At 36.4% G+C, this 22,497-nt stretch overlaps 1 protein-coding gene across 1 annotated transcript in view; it reads left to right on the plus strand.

The window, feature by feature from the left end:
- The window catches only part of LOC149775161 (dynein beta chain, ciliary-like), a 315,340-nt gene that overhangs the window by 186,554 nt on the left and 106,289 nt on the right, over positions 1-22,497 (plus strand). The window contains exons 27-33 of the mRNA XM_089944132.1: positions 1,573-1,767; positions 2,736-2,946; positions 8,965-9,241; positions 11,829-12,111; positions 15,282-15,455; positions 16,124-16,429; positions 20,477-20,644. Of these exons, the coding sequence (XP_089800258.1) occupies positions 1,573-1,767; positions 2,736-2,946; positions 8,965-9,241; positions 11,829-12,111; positions 15,282-15,455; positions 16,124-16,429; positions 20,477-20,644 (1,614 nt within the window). The remainder of the gene's footprint in view (positions 1-1,572; positions 1,768-2,735; positions 2,947-8,964; positions 9,242-11,828; positions 12,112-15,281; positions 15,456-16,123; positions 16,430-20,476; positions 20,645-22,497) is intronic.

Raw genomic sequence — 22,497 nt, forward strand, 5'->3', positions numbered from 1 at the left:
AAGGCAATAAATTACTGTGATGGCTGATGTGATGAAATCATGTGTATGTTGTAATGTTCTAAAAGGAATGGTCATTTCTTCAGGAGTTGCCATTTTTGTCCATTTGTATGTTAAAAGTCCGGTCAGTGAAAACCCTTCTCAGGTTTGAAGTCAAAACACTTGTTTACTATTTTTCTTTCCATGACTCCTGTATGTACTTGTACTAAAGGCCATGTGCACATTCTATTGTAGCAATAGATTGGTTGTTTAAATTTTTAATAGCATTTGTTGTCTAATGGCACCTCATCTTGTAAATATTTTGCATATTATATATATATAAATATATATACACACACATGAATGCATATATATACATGCATGCATACATATATACATACATACATACATACATACATGTAATTGTAGAAGGCCTTATGCAAGATTGGTCAGTTGACCAAATGGTTATTATTATTGTTATTATTATTATTATTATTTGGACCAGATTCTGCAATTCTCTTGAGCTGACCTCTCTGTTCAGTCACATGTATGGTCTGACCCTCAAACACCTGAACTGCCGTGGCTACTTGCATGACAGATAGCCATGACTGTGTAATTTAATGGCTCCATAAAATCAGGATATGCATGTTAAATTGGGCAATCATAAAATAAGAGGAAGAACTGATTTGACATTGGTGTTATATTTAATAAAGTTTAATTATATCATTGAACTGTTCTGGGTGAAACGTCTCTTAAAGGGGCCCCGAGTAGTCTAAAGCGCTCTCCATTACAGCTTACTGCCATCTCACCTCTGTCTGCATGGGTTCGAGTCTCGGATTCGGCCAATGTGGGTATGTGAGAAAGCTTGTTAGTAGCTTCTCGTGGGTCCCAGGTTCTTTCGGGGGTTTTCCTGGGTTCTTCCTCCAACATTAATACTGGCCGCCATGTATAGCCTATCGTGTGCTGAAAAATGGTGTTAAACCCAACAACAACAACAACAACGTCTCTTTAGCCCATTTAATCAATAGATTTTCATTTTTGAACATTTTGAAAGTCTCTCCCTTTCTGGTAGCAAGATGATTGATAGAGTAAGTTGAGCTAAAAGCTAAATATTCAAGTTCCAGACAAATGTTTGCTCCTAACTCCACAGATCCTTTTGTTGGCTTCATAAGCCAGCTGAAGAAATCAAAAGATATTGTATAAGTGTATTAGAGAATATTGCCAGCTGATCAGCGTGAAAAAGAATGCAGCAATAAAGTTTTTTGATGTTGAAATCTTGACATTATATTCTTTCTTACTCATTAGTAAAACATATGAAGAACAGTCCCTGTCGATTAAGCCATATGTGAGGTCTATAGGTGCATTGCCGTTTCTCTAAAAATCAATTACAAATCGTATGATTGTTTAGAGATAGATATTGCATAATCCATATTTCTGATGTCAGCAATATGGCATTATTGTATATCTTAGATATTATTTTAGCTGACATGGCATATATATTTGCATGCATATGTGCATTGTAGAATTAAAAAAACATTTTAAGAAAAGGCAGATTGTGGGCAAATTGCACTTTATTGTGTCATGAAATTGATACAGGTGCTTATGCGAGCCTTGAGAGATTTCAACATTCCAAAGATTGTGACTGATGACACGCCAGTCTTCATGGGCCTCATTGGGGACTTGTTCCCAGCAATGGATGTTCCAAGAAAGAGAGACCCAGAATTTGAAAAACATGTTCGACAGGCAACCCTGGATCAACATTATCAACCTGAAGATAGTTTCATCCTTAAGGTAATTTGTGTTTAAATTTTGCCATTTTGATGTTATGTGAATTACTAAAACATCCTGTTTACCATAATATGTATGGTTGTACAAATTTGAATGTGTTTACTATATTAGTGATTCTAATGTTTAGTTATACTGGTTAAAAGTTTAGGAAAGTTAATGCCTTAGCTAGTCATTTGTCCATGTGACACTTGTTATCATCGGTTTTCTTAATCCATTGGGATAATCTTGAAACCTGACAAAACTCTTTTAATGATGTATGGTTGCTATCAAAAGAAATGGTGCATATTCTTCATCCAACATGACCGCCATTGTGGCTCTCTCGAAAATCTTGTCATTGACTTGGGGAGCTGCAAAAGTGAGTGAGGTTTTAGATCTTTAATGTTATGATGAGCATAATACCTGGTAAGATCCATTTTTACTACATTTTTATTTCCAGTCTGTGCATGTGCACTGCCTATAGCTATGAATTATCGACTGCATTTTATGGGATTATTTTCTGTCTCCATTACTTCTGCTCATGGGTCATGCTGCAAAGTTATGTCTTAAAATTTAGATTTTCTCAAGCCCAGAAATCCTGCCATAAGATTAAAATGTTCTCATTCAGGCATATCTTTTTTCCAATAAATATATTTCTTAATTTGCATAAATGCTACTTTTGCATGTGAAAAAAGGTAGTGAAGAAGCAAGAAGGAAATGTGAATAGAAAGCTTAAAATATCTATTGTCACACTTTGTTTTAACTGTATATATTGTAAATAGGAAGCATCAAATTCAAATTGTAATGGTAAATATATGCAAGAAGGAATGGATCATGTAAACAACTATTAACAAATCACTTGTTTAGAGTGAGAAGAGGTTGATACATTGGATTCAGAACATTACTATCCTAGTTTCTGATTATAAAAATGCAGTAACTGTTGGTGAAATTAAAGGTTAATTAATGACTTCCATGTTTCTATGTTTTTAAATCAGGTTGTTCAGCTAATGGAGTTATTTGAAGTGCGCCACTCTGTCTTCTGTTTGGGAAATGCAGGAACTGGAAAAAGCTGTGTTTGGACCACACTCTACAGAACCTACAAAAATTTGGGCAGAAAACCAACTGCTATTGATTTGGATCCAAAAGCTGTCACCAATGATGAATTGTTTGGAATTATCAATCCATCAACAAGAGAATGGAAAGATGGTAATGTTTCTTTTTGTTGAGCCAATTGTCCCTTTGCTTGTTGTTTCTTAAAACCATGCAAGACACATGGAAACAACTTCAACATTTTAAAAATCTCCTTCATCCTTCAGGCAATAATTGTGTGTTCAGAGAACTGAGAATGTCCTTGTGGCTTTACAAATTTGAACATGCAGAAACCTGAAAGTGCTCACTCAGGGTTTAATTTGGAATTACTTTTGTACACCCAATAAAAAACAAACCATGATGGTTGATTTAGATGCTAAAGGTGTGAAATATGAATTGTAAAATTCAGTAGATAGTATCATGGCATGCCTTTCATTCACAGTAAGAATGTTATTAAAATTTAAAAAAATGATTTCTTGAAATAATGGCAATACCATGAATAAGTGTAGTGATAGTATTTGGGAATTGTCACCAGGCATGAGGTGAATCACTAATACATGATATTATGAGTCTGCATAGCAAACTGAATGACTGTTCAGAACTTTGAAGAAAATGAAAACATAATTGAACAGAGGCTGGCTAACCAGCTGTGAAAGAAGGTAAATTGCAATCATTCAGTATTGTTATTCTCCATCATCTAGAGTTAACAGACTTTTATACTGTAGATGGCTTGCACTTTGAGTAAGGAAGAAAGCAATTGATTTCAGGGTCAAATGTTAATGTCATTGGGACTGAAAGATAAAAAGTGGTTTCTGGACAAAAGTTTCAGCTGTCTTCATAGAGGACTAATCTTGGGGTTGATCTATAACGTGCCTTTCAAGGTACTTTGTTTCAGTGTAACCTTTCTGTATTATAAATTGCATAAAGTGTGAAATGATGTAGAAAAAAGAAAATAAGAAAATATACTTTTATAAAACAAGAAAATTGGTCATTGTGTAAGATATTTACACATCAGAATCTGATATGGACCCATTAAAAAATTATGAAGGGTTCATTGACCTAATTTCCCTGAATCATGGTTAAATAGCAGCAATTGCATATTCTGCCATTACTGCATAGCTAATCTGTTTTAGTGCTCAAAACCCAGCTAAAATAAATTCCTTTGTATGAGGGCCTCAAGGTAGATTAGTTCTTAGCTAATTGTGTTACCCTGTTTAAATAAGGTCATTATTATTATTATTTTTTGTTATTATTGTTATTATGCAGAACACCACACCCATGAGGCACACAGTGATAAATCAGTTGAACATGATAGCTTCTCTAACACTCTTTGGCCTCATGGTATGGGGGCAATGTAAGGACCGAGCTTCCCCCTTTCCAACCTTCTCCATCCCACACTTTGCAGGATTTGCAATCCATACACAGGACCCCAGCTAGGGATGGGGACTGCATTAGTGTTTCACTACTTCCCAATTATACCTGTGAACCTAGGGTCTTCACCTAAGGGCCCTTGGTCCATTATGCCCCATTGTGCACTGGGCTTTGCCCTTACAGATGAATTAATGCTGTAGCTCGTGTCATACCATCACCTCCTCACCAGGTGGCTCCCTCTTGGATGGCTGAAGGTATAGCATAATCTTAGGTAGACAGATGTTCTTGTCTCCCCTGAGTAACTCATGGTGAAACAGGAACCATCGTGCAGAGTGCTCCTATACCCCCTCCGTCAAGAGACAGAGTGATGCCCAGCCCAGCTGATCTCCAACTCAGAGCATCCTGAATATAATGATGATGATGATGCACTTTCCAGCCTCATTGACTCCAACAAGTTCTAGGCAGAAGCTGTGACAATGACATACTCTCAGACCACCTTTCTTCTCAGATGGATGAGGAGGAAGAGGTCTGGTCTTTTGATAAGGAGGTAAACAAGGTTTACTGTGTTATCCTCGGTCTTATGTCCCAAGCCATCAGAAACACAGTCCAAAAAGATCCTTTCCATTTCAGAAAAGATCTCCAGGGTGCCAACTCAACAAAACCTTGTACTTCTCCCACATTCACCCTTGATTGAGGAAATATCACCATTTTTTTTCACAAGGCCAAAATATTACTCAACAGCATAGAGGGTGGTCTGTTCCTTCCTCAGTTTTAAGACCCATTATTTCTTCCAGTTACTGGGTACATTCTCCAAAGTGGCATATCAAACCTTCTCCTTTGTATGCCAATGCAGCAGAAGTGGGTATTTCTGTGGGAGCCTGGGCACATCTTCCCATCAAAACAGTCTATGCAGTGGAACAGAAAACCCAATTATTTGTAACCATTTCTTCACATACTGAACTATTCTCAGCTACTTCCTTTAGAATGCTAAGAGAGGCCTCCTTGAATTCAGACACATTACAATGCATGGTACAAGCTGTGGCCAAGGCATCTTGGCATGTGCTCTCTGTTGCCATGGCATTATGAGTGGGCTTTCTGCACATCTGTCATGACTATGCATTGGATTCCAGGAAGGTCTTGCTTACCCACAGTAAAGGCCTTATTAGAGCTGCTCCTCAGAAGCTGAAAACCCCCTTAGGGGGTCTCAGTTCTACTGTGACTTCTCGAGACTTGCTGGATCACCAACATTGATCTTTCATCTTCACTCTTGGTTCATCACAATTGAGCAGGAAATAAGGTCAGGCAAATCACTTGTGCAGGCCATCAGCAACATTTTTCACGCAGGCACAACCCCATTCCAGTCTCCAAAAATCACTCTAGATCACCTCCTGACTGATCAGGTCCATGACATCCAAGTTGCTGCAGATCTGAGAGGAATTCTCCAACCCAACTTTCTTTCCAACCACAGGAAAGATGGGGGGTGGGGTGGCGTTTACAGCCTTAGCAAAGTTACCTCTCTCCTGCTGTTGATCCCCAACCTACATGTCCCATTAGGTGCTCACCTAGGCATCATCTCAGGGGCCTAGGCATCTTCTCAGGGGCATGGTCAAGCATCACAGGCAATGGTTGGGTCCTCTCCATAGTAAACAAGGGTTATTGACTCTGATACGGGAACAGCCCTCACTATCAAGGACCTCCATTTTCTTTTCCCAGTCCATTCTGGTGAAATTGAGGCAAGAGGTCACACCATTCTGCAGAAAGAGGAAGTCAGTAGCGTCTTGAACAGTCCCCCTCTTATTCCTGAATACTCCTAGTCCCCAAGAAATGGAAATTTGGATCATAATCAATCTCTCCATGGTCAACCAGTTTTTCTCGGAGAAATCCTTTAAGATGGATCATCCTCCTAAAACTGGAATGTTCTTCATTTGTTTGATTGAGCCATCTCAAGTGGCCTTCAGGAATCCCACTGGCACATCCTGAATTTGTTCCCCACATTGCGAATATCTCATTTTTGCCTAGACCAGGAAGATTTTAGGTTCTAGGTTCCACTCTTCAGAATCTCTTCTGGACCAAGTCTTCATCCAGATCATGGGAGTGGTAATGGCCTACATCCAGATACTGGGAACATTGCTTCTCCATTATTTTCGATGATTGGCTGATTCACAATTTCCAAGTTTAGTCCCTTCATCAGGATCTGTTCCACTCGTGTTCCACTGTAACTCACATGGGTCTCCTATCCAATTTCAAGAAGTTGGAACTTGTTCTATGTCAGGAAGGTGTTGATGTGTGGATGAACTTGTTAAGGAACCAGAACTTGTCCGGGTTCCTTTGAATCAGGTAGATCATATCCTGGCTTTCCTACAAGCAAAAGTATGTTATGTGTCTGCCTTTATTTTTCCGTACGCAGAACCTTGAGCATCACTGCCAATTTGGTTCCTTTAGGATGTCTCCATATTGTATCCTCTACAGTTCCTCCTCGCAAGGTGGAAACTACACAGAGATTATCCATAACACCGATCCCTCTAGGACTGGATTTTCACCACTATTTGCTTTGGTGAATGAATTTTGAGACAGTTTCCTGGTGGGGGTTCTCATACATTCACCCAATCCCTTCTACTATCTATTCGTTGATGTGTCAGATTGCAGTTAGGGTGCTCATTTGTAGGCAAGGACATAATTCTCCATGGTTCTTGGACTCAGGCTGAATTGTCCCTCCACTTAACTACTTAGAAATGAAAGCAATATTTTTAGCATTTCAAGGATGCATAGAGAAAATAAGGGGTTGATGTAGAGAGTGTCACAATCTGAGTTCACCACATTCCTGTCAAGATGAATGTATTCATGGACAGCTTGTCCAGAACAGACCAAGCAGTACTCGCAGAATGGTCTCTTTCCCACTCAGTAAGAGTCCCAGTTCTCCCTCTGGGGAAGACCCCTTTTGGACTTGTTTGTGACCAGACTCAACAACAAACTTCCCTTTCGCGTGTCTCCTGTCCAGGATCAGAGAGCATGGGCAGTAGATGCATTCATCTTCTACTTACGCCATCACATTTTTCTGACTGCTACCACAAGTTCTGCAAAAAATAAAAACTTGCACTGCTCAGCCCATCCTCACTGCCCCACTGGGACCCTGATAATCATGGTTCAGTGATCTCCTAGACCTATTGATAAATCAACACAGGTCTGTATCTTAAATGCGGGATCTCCTATCACATTGCTTGGAGATCCCTCCTCCTCCTCAACAGCTCACACATTCTCCACCTTCATGCCTGACTTGTCTCAAGCAATCTCTTTGCCAGAATAAGTTTTTGTGCTGAGTAGCCATGGCATCATTCAGGCCAGGAGAGCTTATACATAGAAGATCTTTGATGCCAGATGGAGAATCATCTGTGATTGGTGTAGTAGGAAACACATTGATCCTATCTGCTTCTCTGTAATTTCTGTTGCTGATTTTCTTTTATTCCTTTTTTAAGACCAAACAGGCTGTCAAGCTGCCATCTTCAACACACTTAAATTCTCTCAGGGCACAGAATCTGTTCAGATTTGCACCTTGCTGATCTTATTAATTAATTTAGCTCTAGAGAGATCTGTCGCCTGCTCTCTTATGCCCACATGGAATCTTTCTTGCACTTCGTAGACATGAAGCAAACCTGGTGTGAACCATTGAGCAATGCTTCCTTTCAAAACGTCACACTCAGACTGTGTTCCTACTTTTTCTAGATTCTGCAAGACAAAGATGTCAGATTTACACCTTATCTATTGACGCTGGCTGTTAACAGTTTACAGCAGGTTGCAAGCTCCCATTAAGGAGGTTGAGCACTGCAACAGCAGGTTGTACCCTTTTTTAGATAGGTTGGCACAGTGCCATTAGTTTATGCGTTCCCATTAAGGAAGTGGAGCACCACAACCACGGGTTGCTCCCTCCCATTAGTTAGTAGAGCACTGCAAGACATCTCATGTTTTAGTTTCTCTCTGGAGCCCATTGTTATGGCACAACATGTGGCTCAGAGAGACATCAACCTTCTATAGATGGACAGATCCCTTTATGGCGAGTACTACTCAGTTTCCATGTTTGACAAATCATCAGCCTACCCATGTAACTGAAAACTCAGCTATTCATTAGCAGCAGGATCAGTTATTGCTGCTATTAAAATGTAGTTTTTGGGGAGGTAAAACTAGTTTTAATTATGCAATATTTACCAGCCACTATTGCTGAATTCCCTCTACCCACCCTGCTCTGATGTCTTATGTGATCATCTTCTGTGAAAAAGATAACAGGTAATATCTACCTTCTGTGCATGACCATGCGATATTGGTGTGTAAAAAGTCATTATGACTTTTCTCCATTCTGTGGGAGGATGAATTCACATTGAATGGATGGTGAGTTTTCAGCATGAAAATAGATTAGCTACACAATAGCGGTAGGTAAGTATTGCATAATTTAAATTGTTTCTACCACCCACCTTGAAAGTACATGTTGAACCATGCTTATTGAATGTTAGACAAATGGTTTAAAATTTTAATCCCATTGGAGTCCATTTAGAGCTTGCATGATGAGTGAAGCATTACATACTCCCATTAGGGACGTTTTTATTTGACATGGCACATTTTCTTTTTTGAGATTGAAGAAAACAGAGCAGAAACTTTATTTGGACTTCATCTATGCAGTTTATCATTCATATATGATTTGCTACTTATGTAATGTTGCAGTAGTGGCATGCATATAGATGTTGAAAAAAAAAAGAATTTTTTAAATATCTTTAGGACTCTTCTCTGTGGTCATGAGAGATTTAGCGAATCTCTCTGGGGATGGTCCCAAGTGGATTGTTCTGGATGGAGACATAGATCCAATGTGGATTGAGTCACTGAACACTGTCATGGATGACAACAAGGTCCTGACACTTGCCAGTAATGAACGCATCACTCTGACACCTTCAATGAGGTTATTGTTTGAAATTAGCCATCTGAAAACAGCCACTCCAGCCACTGTTTCACGTGCTGGGATCTTGTTCATTAACCCTGGAGACTTGGGATGGAACCCGTAAGTTTTATGAGCATTCTAGAATTGCATACTCCATATTTTGGAGAGCTCACCACATTTGTTTTGAAATTAAAGCACATTTTGTTTTCTCATATATGTGACAATTTTCAAGAAAGAAAACCTCTTCCGTGTATGCTGTAACAATTACGTAGTCATTCTTGAATTGCATACTTCATATTTTGGAGTGCGCACCAAAGTCGTAAAGAAAAAAACTCACATTTTGTCTTTTCATATAGCTGACAATACCATGTGTTCAGTAACAATTAGGTGGTCATATTTAAGATAATAGCAAACTGTTCAGAAAAGAATGTTTTGTTTACACCGGAAGAATTTAATAAATATGCTCTTTCCACAAGTGTGTGTTAAGCAAATACAGTACTCCCTTAAAACTCTGTCTATGGTAGCCATAGAGTATACCACTTCATATTGAGACCATCATATAAGTACTTCACACACCTATTCTAGATAACTCGCACACAACAGGGTAACATTGACCGCACTCTAAGTTACCAAGGGACCTCCCCTCCAAAATAAGTGATGCCAGACATCGAGAAAACTGCGGGTTGTGGGAACTGGGTTGTTTAATAACAATCCTTGTTTTGATCTCGATGAGAATAATTGTCAGTAACGCACATTTTCTAATAAAGTTGTTCGTTATTCTGTATATATTACATTTATTTTCAAAATGCCCAACATCTGAAAGAGATGTTAACTTTATTTCTGCTGGTGTCAACAACCATCAAGTGTACGCAAAAACATTTGTGTATTATGTCACTGCTTTTTGTTGTTGTTGATAAGTCTGATTCTCTTAGTGGGTTGCAGTAGTTGAGTGCAAAGCAAGGAGTCTGTGAAGCAAGGAACCAGACCAGCTGTAGATACACCACCAAACAACTTTTTTTTTCTTCACGACATTTATTTCATGAGACAATTGTCTGTGTTTAAACTCAATTTTTGTATTGTTCCATTGGTAAAATATTGATGCCAGGATTTCATTGCAAGTGATGGTGAAACTTCTTATCATCCTTGAAGATATTTCTAGGTGTCAATTCAGGAAGTCTCTGAAGCTCATTTCTCCACAGTGGTTCATATCTGGGGAATAAAGATCTTTATTTTATGAAGTATTCATTGCGCTTGGTTGTCTTGCTATCTTTAATCGTATTTATGGATGAGCAGGCTAATTTAAGGTAGTTTGATTTTATTATGTACACAGATAACATTTATAACAGTATTTGATCGATCAACTGAAATGAGTTCACCTGACATAATGACTGTGACTCCAAGATATTAAGCTTGTAGGATTTGCTTGCCTTTTAACTTTTCTTTTATTCCACCTCCTTTATTTGATGCAAAAGACACAGCTAATGTGATAAGACAAAGGAGGTCAGCTTTTACTTCAGTACAACAATACAACAAAGATATCAGAAACACAGCACTTAATTAGGTTCTCCAAGAAACACTGATGGATATATATTAGATGTTAAGGTAGATTGACACATTTACATTTGAATATGATTGGACACATTGTATTTATGATTATTACACTTAAAAGAGACTAAAAGATAAAACTAAAAACAAATTTCACTTGATAAAAAATTATTATTTTGGTATTTATTTATTAATGTTCTGCCTCCACTTGTTTTAAGTGACATTTTCTTTGATCAATTTTTTTTGAAAATCATTATTTACAGTATAATAAGAATGTTGTTTGGAAAGAAAATGTAACAAAAAATATGACTTCTTGTTAAAAGTTGATAATTTCTTAATGTTGATTAAAGTTTCCAGGTCCCATCTACCACTTTTTGATGATAAAATTTATGATATATCAAACTTTCAGTAAGCAATTTAGTGCGATTTTCTTAAGTTCAACAAATAGGGATCAATTTTTTGGTATTTTCTGGTTAAAAAATGGCATCCATACCTAGCCCTGCATCAGAGCACGAGTTATCGAGGGAGTGGTGTACGTTGAATTTTACTACAGTATCTTGCAATTGGATTCATGACCGTAATTGCCTTACTACAGGATCTGTTATATAATAAAAGGCCTTATTGTGAGGTTGTATTGTTGTGTGTTTGATGCATTTTATGCTCATTTTACTTACCTGGTATCTAAGCAAGCCAGATAATTCTTTAGAACAAGTTTATGCAAACAGTATGTAATGGATTAGTTTAAGAAATTGTGTGCATGGAAGCATTTATCCTCTACAAGCAGCATTGTTTTCCCCCTATTCAGGACAGTTTATTGATATCATTACATGGTGTGTCCAGAAATCATTATTGATATCATTACACGGTGTGTCCAGAAATTATTATTGATATCATTACATGGTGTGTCCAGAAATCATTATTGATATCATTACATGTTATGTTGAGAATTTCCTCAAGTAGTTGTTTGTTTTGAAAAATACTAACATGTTTTTATTTATCATTTAGTCTCAGCTCCTTAGTGTTTGTCTTTTATAGTTTTAAGTGCCCTGCAAAACCATTTCTAGACTATATTGTGGTTGCATTGTTCATAATTTTCTTATAATTTAGAACTAACATAATTTATTGGAAGAAAAGATGAATAATTAATTTATCTCATTGCAAGGTTTGTGCAAAGTTGGATTGATACAAGAGAAGTTCAGTCTGAGAGAGCCAATCTGCTGATTTTGTTTGACAAGTACATCCCATTATGTCTTGATGCAATGCGTGTGAGATTCAAGAAAATCACCCCGATAACTGACATCAGCCATATCCAGGTTCTCTGCTATCTTCTGGAATGTCTGCTTACACCAGAGAACACACCTGCTGATTGTCCAAAGGAACTGTATGAACTCTACTTTGTCTTTGCTGCTGTCTGGGCCTTTGGTGGAGTTACTTTCCAAGACCAGGTTTGATGTTGTTGTCATGATTGGATCATTCGTTTTAGGTTAGAGTGGTCTCCACTATCTTTCTTTTAGATATCCAGGGTTGTTGACATGCTTAGTTGTGAAAATCCTATTTAAATTTAGCTATTTTTCACACAAAAATTTATGCGGACATAATGATGCACAAAAATGGATTGGAAACACATTTTCATGAGTCATGTCTGCCTTTATGCCTTATTTCCAAGAAATAACCTGTTTCGCTCCTGTAAAGTTTTGCTATATGGGCTGCCATTTCAGGTAGCTTAAGAGCAGTGGTAGTCAAGGAATGTCATATTTAGTTGAAGTACAAGTTCAGTTTCTTTATTGAAACAAATATGTTGAGTTATGTTAGACTAAATATGATAGGCATATTTTGTCTCTTGAAAGAAATGGCACCGTTCACCCAACTTTGGCATTCCTTGGGGACTGTCACTCTTCAAGGAAATGAAATGGCAGTCAACAGAGTTTGAAAAACACAAGCACAATATTGTACCAGGATTTGCTCAATAAGGATACAGGCATACAAGTAAATAATATGATTAAAGCAATTAGACTCGTAAGGTGTGCAACAGCATCATTGTGTGCAGCCATCTGTGTGTTTATACTTATGAAAACTTGGCCTACAATTTTCTTGCTGAAACTGCACAGTACTGATTGTTATAACACTATGATGTGCCCTCACTCCCAATCATATAGTCATGCATATCATAGTCAGTGTCTTATATTGTCAAATTATCATCATTTATTGCACCAGCAGATCTTCATCCTTGATGTTTTATTTTGTTGCTGAATATGAGTGAGCGATATAAACGCTAAAGGTAAAAATGCCATGACAATCAGCTTTTTGTTGGCTCACAGCTCCTTTTTCTAATTTCAGAAAACAAGCATATACTGGATGTGTAGTTGAAGCTTATTCATTTCATTTGTTTTATAGTGTAATAACAAAGTTAAAATATTCATTGTTGTTTCAAAACTTAATAATGGATATGTGTGTGACTAAGTATCGTGGCAGAAATGCAGTCTGGTTGTGCTTTTTGTATTGGCAACTGTAACAAAACAAGAACTTTAAAAAAAAAACAAATAATATTTAACAGCACTTATGGAACAGAAATTATCATTTTTGATAGTTAATGTGCATTATGTAAATGTTTCCTCCACATCGTTTTATTATGTCTTAATCTTTTTTAATATAAAAGTTGTTAATTTCAGAGTATTGTTTTTATCCCCTGACAGAAGGTGAGAGGTATATAGCAATAGCGTGTTTAATCAAGCTATACATTTAGCTGGCACTGTATAGCCACAGTTGTGCATACATGTTGTGAAATACTACTGTATACATATATACTGTCCATCCATCAATAGAGTGGTTTCTGCAACATAACTTTAGTATGCTTTTTTCCCCTCCAGCTTTGTAGGAGTCGTATTTATTTTTTAATGCAGAACCCTCTGTTGATTTTGGTGCTGCTATATTCAGAGTCATGTTCACTGGGACTGAAAATGCATTTTGACTTTCTGCATGACAAATCAATTCTTCTTGGCCCAAGTTTCGTTCAATTTCATTGGTAGACTTCGCTTGGGCAAGGTCAGTTCCCTATTGATTTTGAGGTCAAAAGCAGATTGGTCAAAGTTTTTGAAGCTGACATTACATTTTTGTTTGGTTTCCAGTCAGTAAACTGGGGAGGGGGGCAAGTGTTGCTAGTTTAAGTTTGAGTGAATTAAAGAACCTGATAAACTTTTGTTAATCTTTAAAATCTTATCTCCCTTCTCCTGGTCATATTAAGATGAGGTTTTCATCAAAAGACTTGTGACATATAGTTAGTACTGATTTGACATCCAATCTGGCCACCATGGCAGCCACCTTATATGTCTTTTATGGCCACATCTCGACTGGAAAGTCATACTGACATTGGTAGTCAGTCTGAAAAAGAAACACCTGCCTGTCAATACCTTTATGCGATACCTATGTGCACCAGGAGAGCTGGGAGGTGGCCAAAAGAATGCCACCAACTTTGTGTGGTTGGTAAAGATCTATATGTTACATTATGCTATTGCAAAGATTGGCTCACCTGTACTATATTATCTGCTTAGCACCAGTGTAGTGAAGGCCTGGGTATGTATATATACATGGAAAGCTGCATAGTGGTTATCCTGTTGCAGCTTAAGGTGGAATATGTCATGGTATACATACATGATGAGCTTTCTCTGGATAGCCTTGCAGATTTCCTGCTCAACAAGTTTGTACTTAGCAACTAAACAACCCATGGAATGACCTCTACACTGCTCAGTAACAGTCCTTTTTCACTCCAGCGGGGAAAGCCTTTGGTGGATTTGTTTGAAACCAGGCTCAGCAATGGACTTCCCTTTTGTTTCCCCAGTCCTGGAACAGAGAGCATGGGCAGTGAACATTCAGCTTTCAGTGGGATTGTCTGTTCATGTATGACATTCCACCATTTTTACTGCTATCTCAAGTTCTCCAAGAGATGGAACTTCGACTGCTGATATGATTCTCATAATCCCACTGTGGCTCTAAAAATCATGGCCCAGGGATCTTGTAGACCTGTTGTTAGATCAAACCAGGTCTCTACCTCACCAGAGGGATCTTCTGTTGCAACACAGGCTTCCTCCTACACAACAGCCCTCATATTCTACATTTTCACACTTGGCTCATCTTAAGCAATCTATTTTCCGGAACAGGTTTTTGGACTGGGTTGCCAATTGTATCATTTAGACCAGGAGAGCTTCAGCATCCATGGACTGTGATGCTAGGTGGAGAATCTTCCATGGCTAGTGCATTGGGATATATGTTGATTCTAGCTGTCCCTCTGACTTCCATTGCTGATTTCCTTTTGCTTCTTTTTGAAAACAAAAGATGCTTAGAATGAACTATCGAGGGCTTTAGAAAGACCTGTCTCCATCTCTTGTGCACCCAGAGGGAATCTGTCTCATGTTTTATGGTCTTTGAGTGCCTGTATGCTGTAAAATCAGTTACATACAGACAATAAACAGAATAATAAATTGATTAAAACTGGTCACATGAAAGGTTACATTAAGACCATATATAGCTGTAAATGATCAGGTATCAGATGCCTTATCAAAAACCTTTGGCTTGTGGTGTGCCTTTTGAAGAATAATCTTATTTTTGTGTGTTTTTTAAGCTGGTTGACTACCGGTCTGAATTCACCAAATGGTGGACAACAGAGTTCAAAACAATAAAATTTCCAGCACAAGGCACAGTGTTTGACTACTTCATTGATCCCGAAACCAAAAAATTTGAGCCATGGACAAAGAGAGTGGAGAAGTTTGAATTGGATCCTGACGTGCCTTTACAGGTAGGTTTATAATTAATCATCAATAATTTACAAACAGTTTATTTATATACTGTACATTCATTATCATTCCAACATAACATTATTTTTCCAACAAGCAAATTCACTTATCTTTTGCCCCCAGCTACTGTGGTGATTGAAACCTAAATAGTAGCATGTGATCTTAATCTTTTTTTGAGATCAAGGTCACTGGCCAGTATTTTAGATTTCAGTCACCACATTAGGCATGGCAAAATATATGTGAATTTGTTTGTTGGAAATCCGGTGTTGTTCTGAAAAGATGAAAATATTAAATGATTTGTTTCATGGTATAGCAGTTTCCTTTCCTACCAAAAGGACTGTATCTATTCATCACTAACTCAACTTGGATTGTGCATCATTTTGTGTTCTTTATATTTGAGCTATTACACTTTAACAGTTTATCACATTCTGGCATAGGTGTATCACAGGATGTTTATGTGCTGTGAACCAAGAGATCAATTGGACATTCTTGTCCACAAGGCTTATGAACATCTCATGTCTCGGTGAAGAATATACAAAGGCAGATTTAGTATCTTGATTTCAATTTGAGTTGCTCCCAAATTGACGGAAATTATTTCAGCAAAAGTGTCTTCTTCTCTTAGATCTAATTTTTTCATAATTGAAACTGTGAAATGATATTTATATTTTAGGCTACCCTGGTTCACACATCTGAGACAACTCGGCTCAAATGGTTCCTGGATATGTTGATTGAGAAGAAGCGTCCGGTCATGCTGGTGGGAACTGCTGGTTCGGGAAAAACTGTCCTGATGCAAGGCAAGCTTAAGAGCCTGTCAGATAATTTCATGGTGACAAATGTCCCATTCAACTTCTACACAACCTCTGAAATGCTACAGCGAGTTCTGGAGAAACCACTGGAGAAGAAAGCTGGACGTAATTATGGACCACCTGGAGCTCGCAAATTAATCTACTTTGTGGATGATATGAACATGCCAGAGGTAGTTATTATTAGTTAGATATTTATATGAAAGTTCTTTTAGACAGATTCATATTGTATATTTTGTGTGTATAGTAAAAGAATACAGTTTAGTCGTATGATAATTATTTGGATGTTGGCAATTATAAATTTATTTACCTTCTGTTATACTTCAGATATTGTTTTAAACAAGCACTCCAGGTATTTACACTGCTTAAAATAGACTCTTAGTCAGGGGTCATATGCTTTTAATATTCAGACTTTGAAAATTTTATATAATCAAATGCAAGTAGGTAGGCTGCTTAAATGTTAATTGACACCTGCATTAAATGATTGTTTTGCTTAGAGATTACGTGTTTTAGATTGTAATTTTAATCCAGTAATAGTAGAAGGAGACATATTGATTTCTTGCTGTCCATCCATACATCCAGGGTTTGAAATTAATTTTCTTCGCTGCTTCCACCATTTTGATAGTTCTGATATTTTCAGCTAGTAAGAAGCAGTCTCATTTCAGTATCTGTTAGCATATATCCATAGATTTGAATACAAAAAAGGTCACCATGAAGAAACTTCTTGTTTATTTTTTTTTTAAATTTTAATAGCAATATCAGCATTGTAACCTACAAAATGCTAGCTTGCTAGCATCATTTTTTAGCCATGACAAACATCCAAAATCTGTTTTAATACTTTAGTACGATTACACACAGACATTTTTTGCATAGACACATACAAATTGTTAAGCACAAAGATGCGTTTGCAGACTTAATTAGATTTTAATGACATTTAAATTATTGTTTATATTAGGGGTGGTTTTTTGGATGAAGCCTTTCCAAGTTTGTAGGTTTGTCCAGCAGGTGCTTGCATTGCAAGACTGATCTTTTGTGTTCAACTTGGAATTTAATGAATTGTTGTGAAATTTGGTACATATTATGGCAAGCATGGGCAGCCTTATTAGGGCATGGGCTGGATAAGTGATTTCTAAAGCCACACCCTATGATATAAATTAATGGATAAAACCCAGTCACAGTATGAATCCAGCCTGCTTGCCATATTTTGCCCACCCCAGTATTGTCTTGATCTAATTTTGCAGGTTATTGCCCTTTTGTGCCAAAAATGTGATACAATATATGGCCAAATTTTGTGACTGCAGCTACTTGTACAGTTATTACTGGATTTCTTTGAAAGTTGATATATTTTATGGTCATCAACAAAAGGTGTGCATGTTGACCAGTCATTATAATACGACTAAAAAAAAAAAATACTTATCAAGTTTTTACTATATTTCTCTGAAAGTTATTACATATTATGGTCATCATCCACAGGCGTGCATGTTAATCAGTCATTACAATATGACTATTATAAAATGAGTTATGCCATTTTATTTTATATTTTTTTAAAATTATTATTGTAAACTCCTCACTATCATTGGGTAGGGGTGGGGTTTAGGAGAAATAGGGGTATATTTAAATGAGCCTATTTTATTTTTTTTATTATTTTTTTATTATAATTTTACATTTTTTATTAGGCAAAATCCACATGTCATGTAATCAAATGTTTAGTTCACCTGGTTGTAAAGGCAGAGTGAGCCTATATTATGTCTCTTCATATATCATGCAGTTTCTATTGTCCATCAGCAATTACCAATTTTTTCTTCTTTTTTTTCAAAACATGCAGGACTAGTTTCATCCAGACTTGACTTAGATCATCCTGACAAGAAAGCCTTTCATATTTTATTACAAATCATGCCAATCTGCCAGCCAATGCGGCTGTTTTTATTAAAAACGGAAAAGCCTTTAAACAGCTTCTCGAAATCTGTTGAGACAAAATTTGACAGAAAGCATCCTGGCGTTGAGTTCTTTCACTTAGTACAAATAATGCCTGTCTGCCATCAAATGTTGCATCATTACTATAGAAAAGCCTTCAAATTGCTTCTTTTTCAAAAACTGCTTAGCGCACTTGGACCACATTTGACAGAAAGCAATTGTTTACAAGTGATGCTGATCCACCATCAGAATTGGACACTAATAATAAAATAACTTTTCCTTAAAAACCACATTTAACCAACTTTGAAATTGAGCATTTAAGTAAAGAAAAAAACAACTTTACAATTTCTACATATTATGCATGTCCTTGATTAAATATGACCACCATTGTCAAATATCGAAATTTAAAAAAGTACATTCTTAAAACTGCTCCACAGTATTGGAACGAATTTGACAGCATTCAGGCATGATTGCCTATGCAAACTTGAAAACAACTTGCAAACAACTGAAAATTTTGACCAAACTTGGCAGAATGTATTTCCTCAATGAGAAAAGAATGATGCCAATCAACTATAAGATATGTCCCTGCCATTAAATACAGAGAAACCTTTTGTAACTTCTCAAAAACTACTGAACAGAATTTGGCCAGATTTGACAGAAAGCTTCATTCCAAGAAGACTTTGTTACGTTTATACAGATGACAGGGATCAGCATTAAAATTTGCATTGCTAAAAATAACAGACAAAACTTAAAATGTTTCTCACAATTGCTCAACAGAATTTTTCCAACTATAACACATCTTCTCAAAATCCAGAATACATAATTGGACCAAAGTTCAAAAGAAAGAATCCAGAATTGAGGCCTTTCTAGTTTTCATAAATTATACTGATCTTATTTTCTTCATGGCTGCCATTACTGAAAAATGTTGAAATCTTTATGTCAGAAAGCATTTTGTATGCCTTCAACAACTTTCATTGCATTTGACTTTCAGGTGAGCAATCTCAGGCCTACTTTGCCTCTTGTTGCAATGTTATATCCATATAATTTTGCATTACTGATTTTTGGTTTTTATATCTGACCATAAAGCCAGGTGAGCTTAGGGTATGGCCAGTCAACCATTATACATCTGTCAACAATTGCTGTTTTCAAGGATCCTTTCATAAAAGGCTTAGTTTGTATAAATGATGATGATTCATCATCAACTGTAGCCAACATTAACAAAAATAGTAAAACCTGTAAACAGTATTTCTCAAAAGCAAACAGAATTTGACCAACTTTTACAGAAACATCCTGGTATATATAACTGTAATTTCTGCAAATGATGTTGATCCAGTATTAGAGATGGCCATTGTTAAAACATTGATAACCCATAAACTTCTTTAGAGTAACTATTAAACAGAGATCATCCTTTCCTGAAGGGATTTCATATTTGTACAGGTGGCACCTATCTGCATTAAATATGATCATGTTGCCAAAAATAGAGCAGCATCTAAGCAACTTCATTGCAAAAGAAAACCTGCTTAACATATTTTGACCATTTTTGACAGTTTTGAAGCATCCAAGTGTAAAGACTTGTCAAGATTGGATAAATAATTGTGATGTAGCATCCAGTGTGGAACTAAATACAAAGCATAAAAAAACATGCATAACATGAGCAACCAACAGTGCTGAAATGAATTTCAACAGGAAGTGTCCTACTGACTCCAACTTGACATTTAGGCAGATGTACGCCACTTTTGTGATCTTGAGTCGCTTGTTTACATTTCTTAACAAAAGTGCTCATATTGATTTTAGAAAATAACTGTACATGGCATTGCTTGGTCTGTGTTTTTTTACATTAAAAAAAAAAATTCTTTAAATTTACTACTACTACTACTCTTTCTCTATTATTTGTCCAAATGGGGCAAGTGGTTGGTGAAATGTATTAATGCCAGAAAGTAGCTGTCACATTTTTAAAAAAAAAAAACAAATTGTCACTAAAATTTTTTTTTAGATATAACTTGAATTGATACAAAGGTTGAATTGTTTGAAAATGGTAATGATATTGTTAAAATATTTAATCTAATCAGTATTTAACATGGATAGCTCAGTCCTTCAAGTTACTTGCCCAATTGGACAAGTTTCCAGCCCTGCATATACATACAAACATACATACATACATACACACACATTTACAGAGAGACAGATACAGTATATTTATTATATTGTAAGTAGAGTTTTTGATATATGCAATTTTAGAAGGTCAGTTCACCTGACATTTTGTTTTTGTTCTAATATATATCTTGATCATAATTTCTTGCACTTAGGTGGACAAGTACTTTACTGTACAACCACACACTCTGATCCGTCAACACATTGATCATGGACATTGGTATGATAGGACCAAACTGACACTGAAAGACATCCACAATACACAGTATGTTGCCTGTATGAACCCAACTGCTGGAAGTTTTACCATTGATGCTAGACTTCAGGTACTTGTTGTGTTTTAATTAAATATTTTAAGTTTACGTGTTGAGGGAAGTTTTAAGGTGAGACATAAGCTTAGCTTATTTCCAACAACTGCAGCAGCATCAAGAGTGATGAAGTTCGTACAGATGATGCCAATCTGCCATCAAATAAGGCCGCTGTTACTAAAAAGAGATCAACATTTAAGAGGCTTCTCTAAAAGTGCTTAATAAAATTTGACCAAATTTGGGAGAAAAAGTCAATTCTGTCATAGAGGGCTTTTAGATTTGGATAAGTGATGCCAGTCCACCTTGAAATATGGCTGCCATTCTAACTATAGAAGAACCTTTAAATTACTTTTCCTCCTACCAGGCCTGGCAGAAATAGGACGAATTTTGACAAAACCTCTAGACATAAAAGGCTTTAAATTTTATATAAATGATGCATCTGCATCATCAGATTTGACCACTATCACTAACAATAGAAAAGACTTAAGACAATTCAAAAAACCAACTGTCTTTTTCAACTTAGAAATCATTCTGTGGTATACAGGGTATTCTAATTAGTATGCATTATACCAATCCACCATTGGTTCTTTCTCATAAATATTCAACATAATTTGAGCCATCACTTCCTCATGGGACTATCTATTATCATTCTTCCCTGGTTGACATCATGAAGCAGGATCTTTGCAGTTCCAACCTATCTTATTCCTCATTCAACATCTGCTTGTTAGCACAACAAAGCACAGCCATTCAATCAATTCTGTCATAGAGGGCTTTTAGATTTGGATAAATGATGCCAATCTACCATGAAATTTGGCTGCCATTCTTTAAATAGAAGAACCTTTAAATTAATTTTCCTCATATCAGGCCGGCAGAAATAGCCTTAAAAATAAAACTCTCCATGACCCGCAGTTGTGGCACAACATGTGGTCCAGAGGGAACTAACATTCTATAAAGTTGATCTCTTCCTCAGATGGTAAGTATATTTCATTTTTCTCAGTTTTTGGTCAGTTTAACACATCATAATTCAGCTACTCAGTAATGGTGGGTAAATTATTGCTACTATTAAAAGATACCGTATTTCATGTATTTTTTTTGTACCCTTTAATTTTTCGTAATATCACTTTGCATTTTTCTATAAAAAAAAACTCATTAAATTATCAGATGCAAAATTTCTACTAAGAAGATTTATGTTTGCAAAAAAGATATAAAAATATACTGTATTGCCATTTTGTTTTTCGCAAAAATTAATAATTGTTGGTGAGAAAATACAAAGATTGATTAATAAGCATGTGCGCCTGCAGCATAGGTCAAAGGGCAGTGGTCACATGATTCCCCCCCCACCAAAAATCATACTATAAACATTTATAGATATGTATTCATAAATTCCTATAAGTTTAATCATGCACATGAAGCTGAAAATATGTCACAAGATTCAGTTCAAAATACTTAGTAAATATCAGCTTTATTTTCAGACTACTTTATACCAACTCTCCTGGCCATGACTGACTGCCCCTCCCCACCATAAAAAATCCTGTGGGTGCACATGTGCATAATCTCTCTTATTGTCATTACAATATCTACTGGTGTTTATTAACAAATGGACAAAGAAATTCACAAACCATGCCTCTAAGTATTGTCGTTAATTAGTTAGCCTTATTAAGTCTATCACCGTAACAAAACACCACATACATTTTAAAACAAGTTCGGAAGCCCTTTGATGTTTTCTTATCCAACACAAATTACATCTCGGTACATGCTAAAGTGAAGACCACAAACCAACGATCAACTAGTCTTTTTGTTTCATTGTAATCATACAAACATAAAATATAAAAACCTTGTAATTTTCCATCATCAATTTGAAAGTCACGAAC

Source organism: Sinohyriopsis cumingii, chromosome 19 (genome assembly GCF_028554795.1).
Source record: "Sinohyriopsis cumingii isolate HCF-2022 chromosome 19, ASM2855479v2, whole genome shotgun sequence".
NCBI classification, from domain to species: Eukaryota; Metazoa; Mollusca; class Bivalvia; order Unionida; family Unionidae; genus Sinohyriopsis; species Sinohyriopsis cumingii.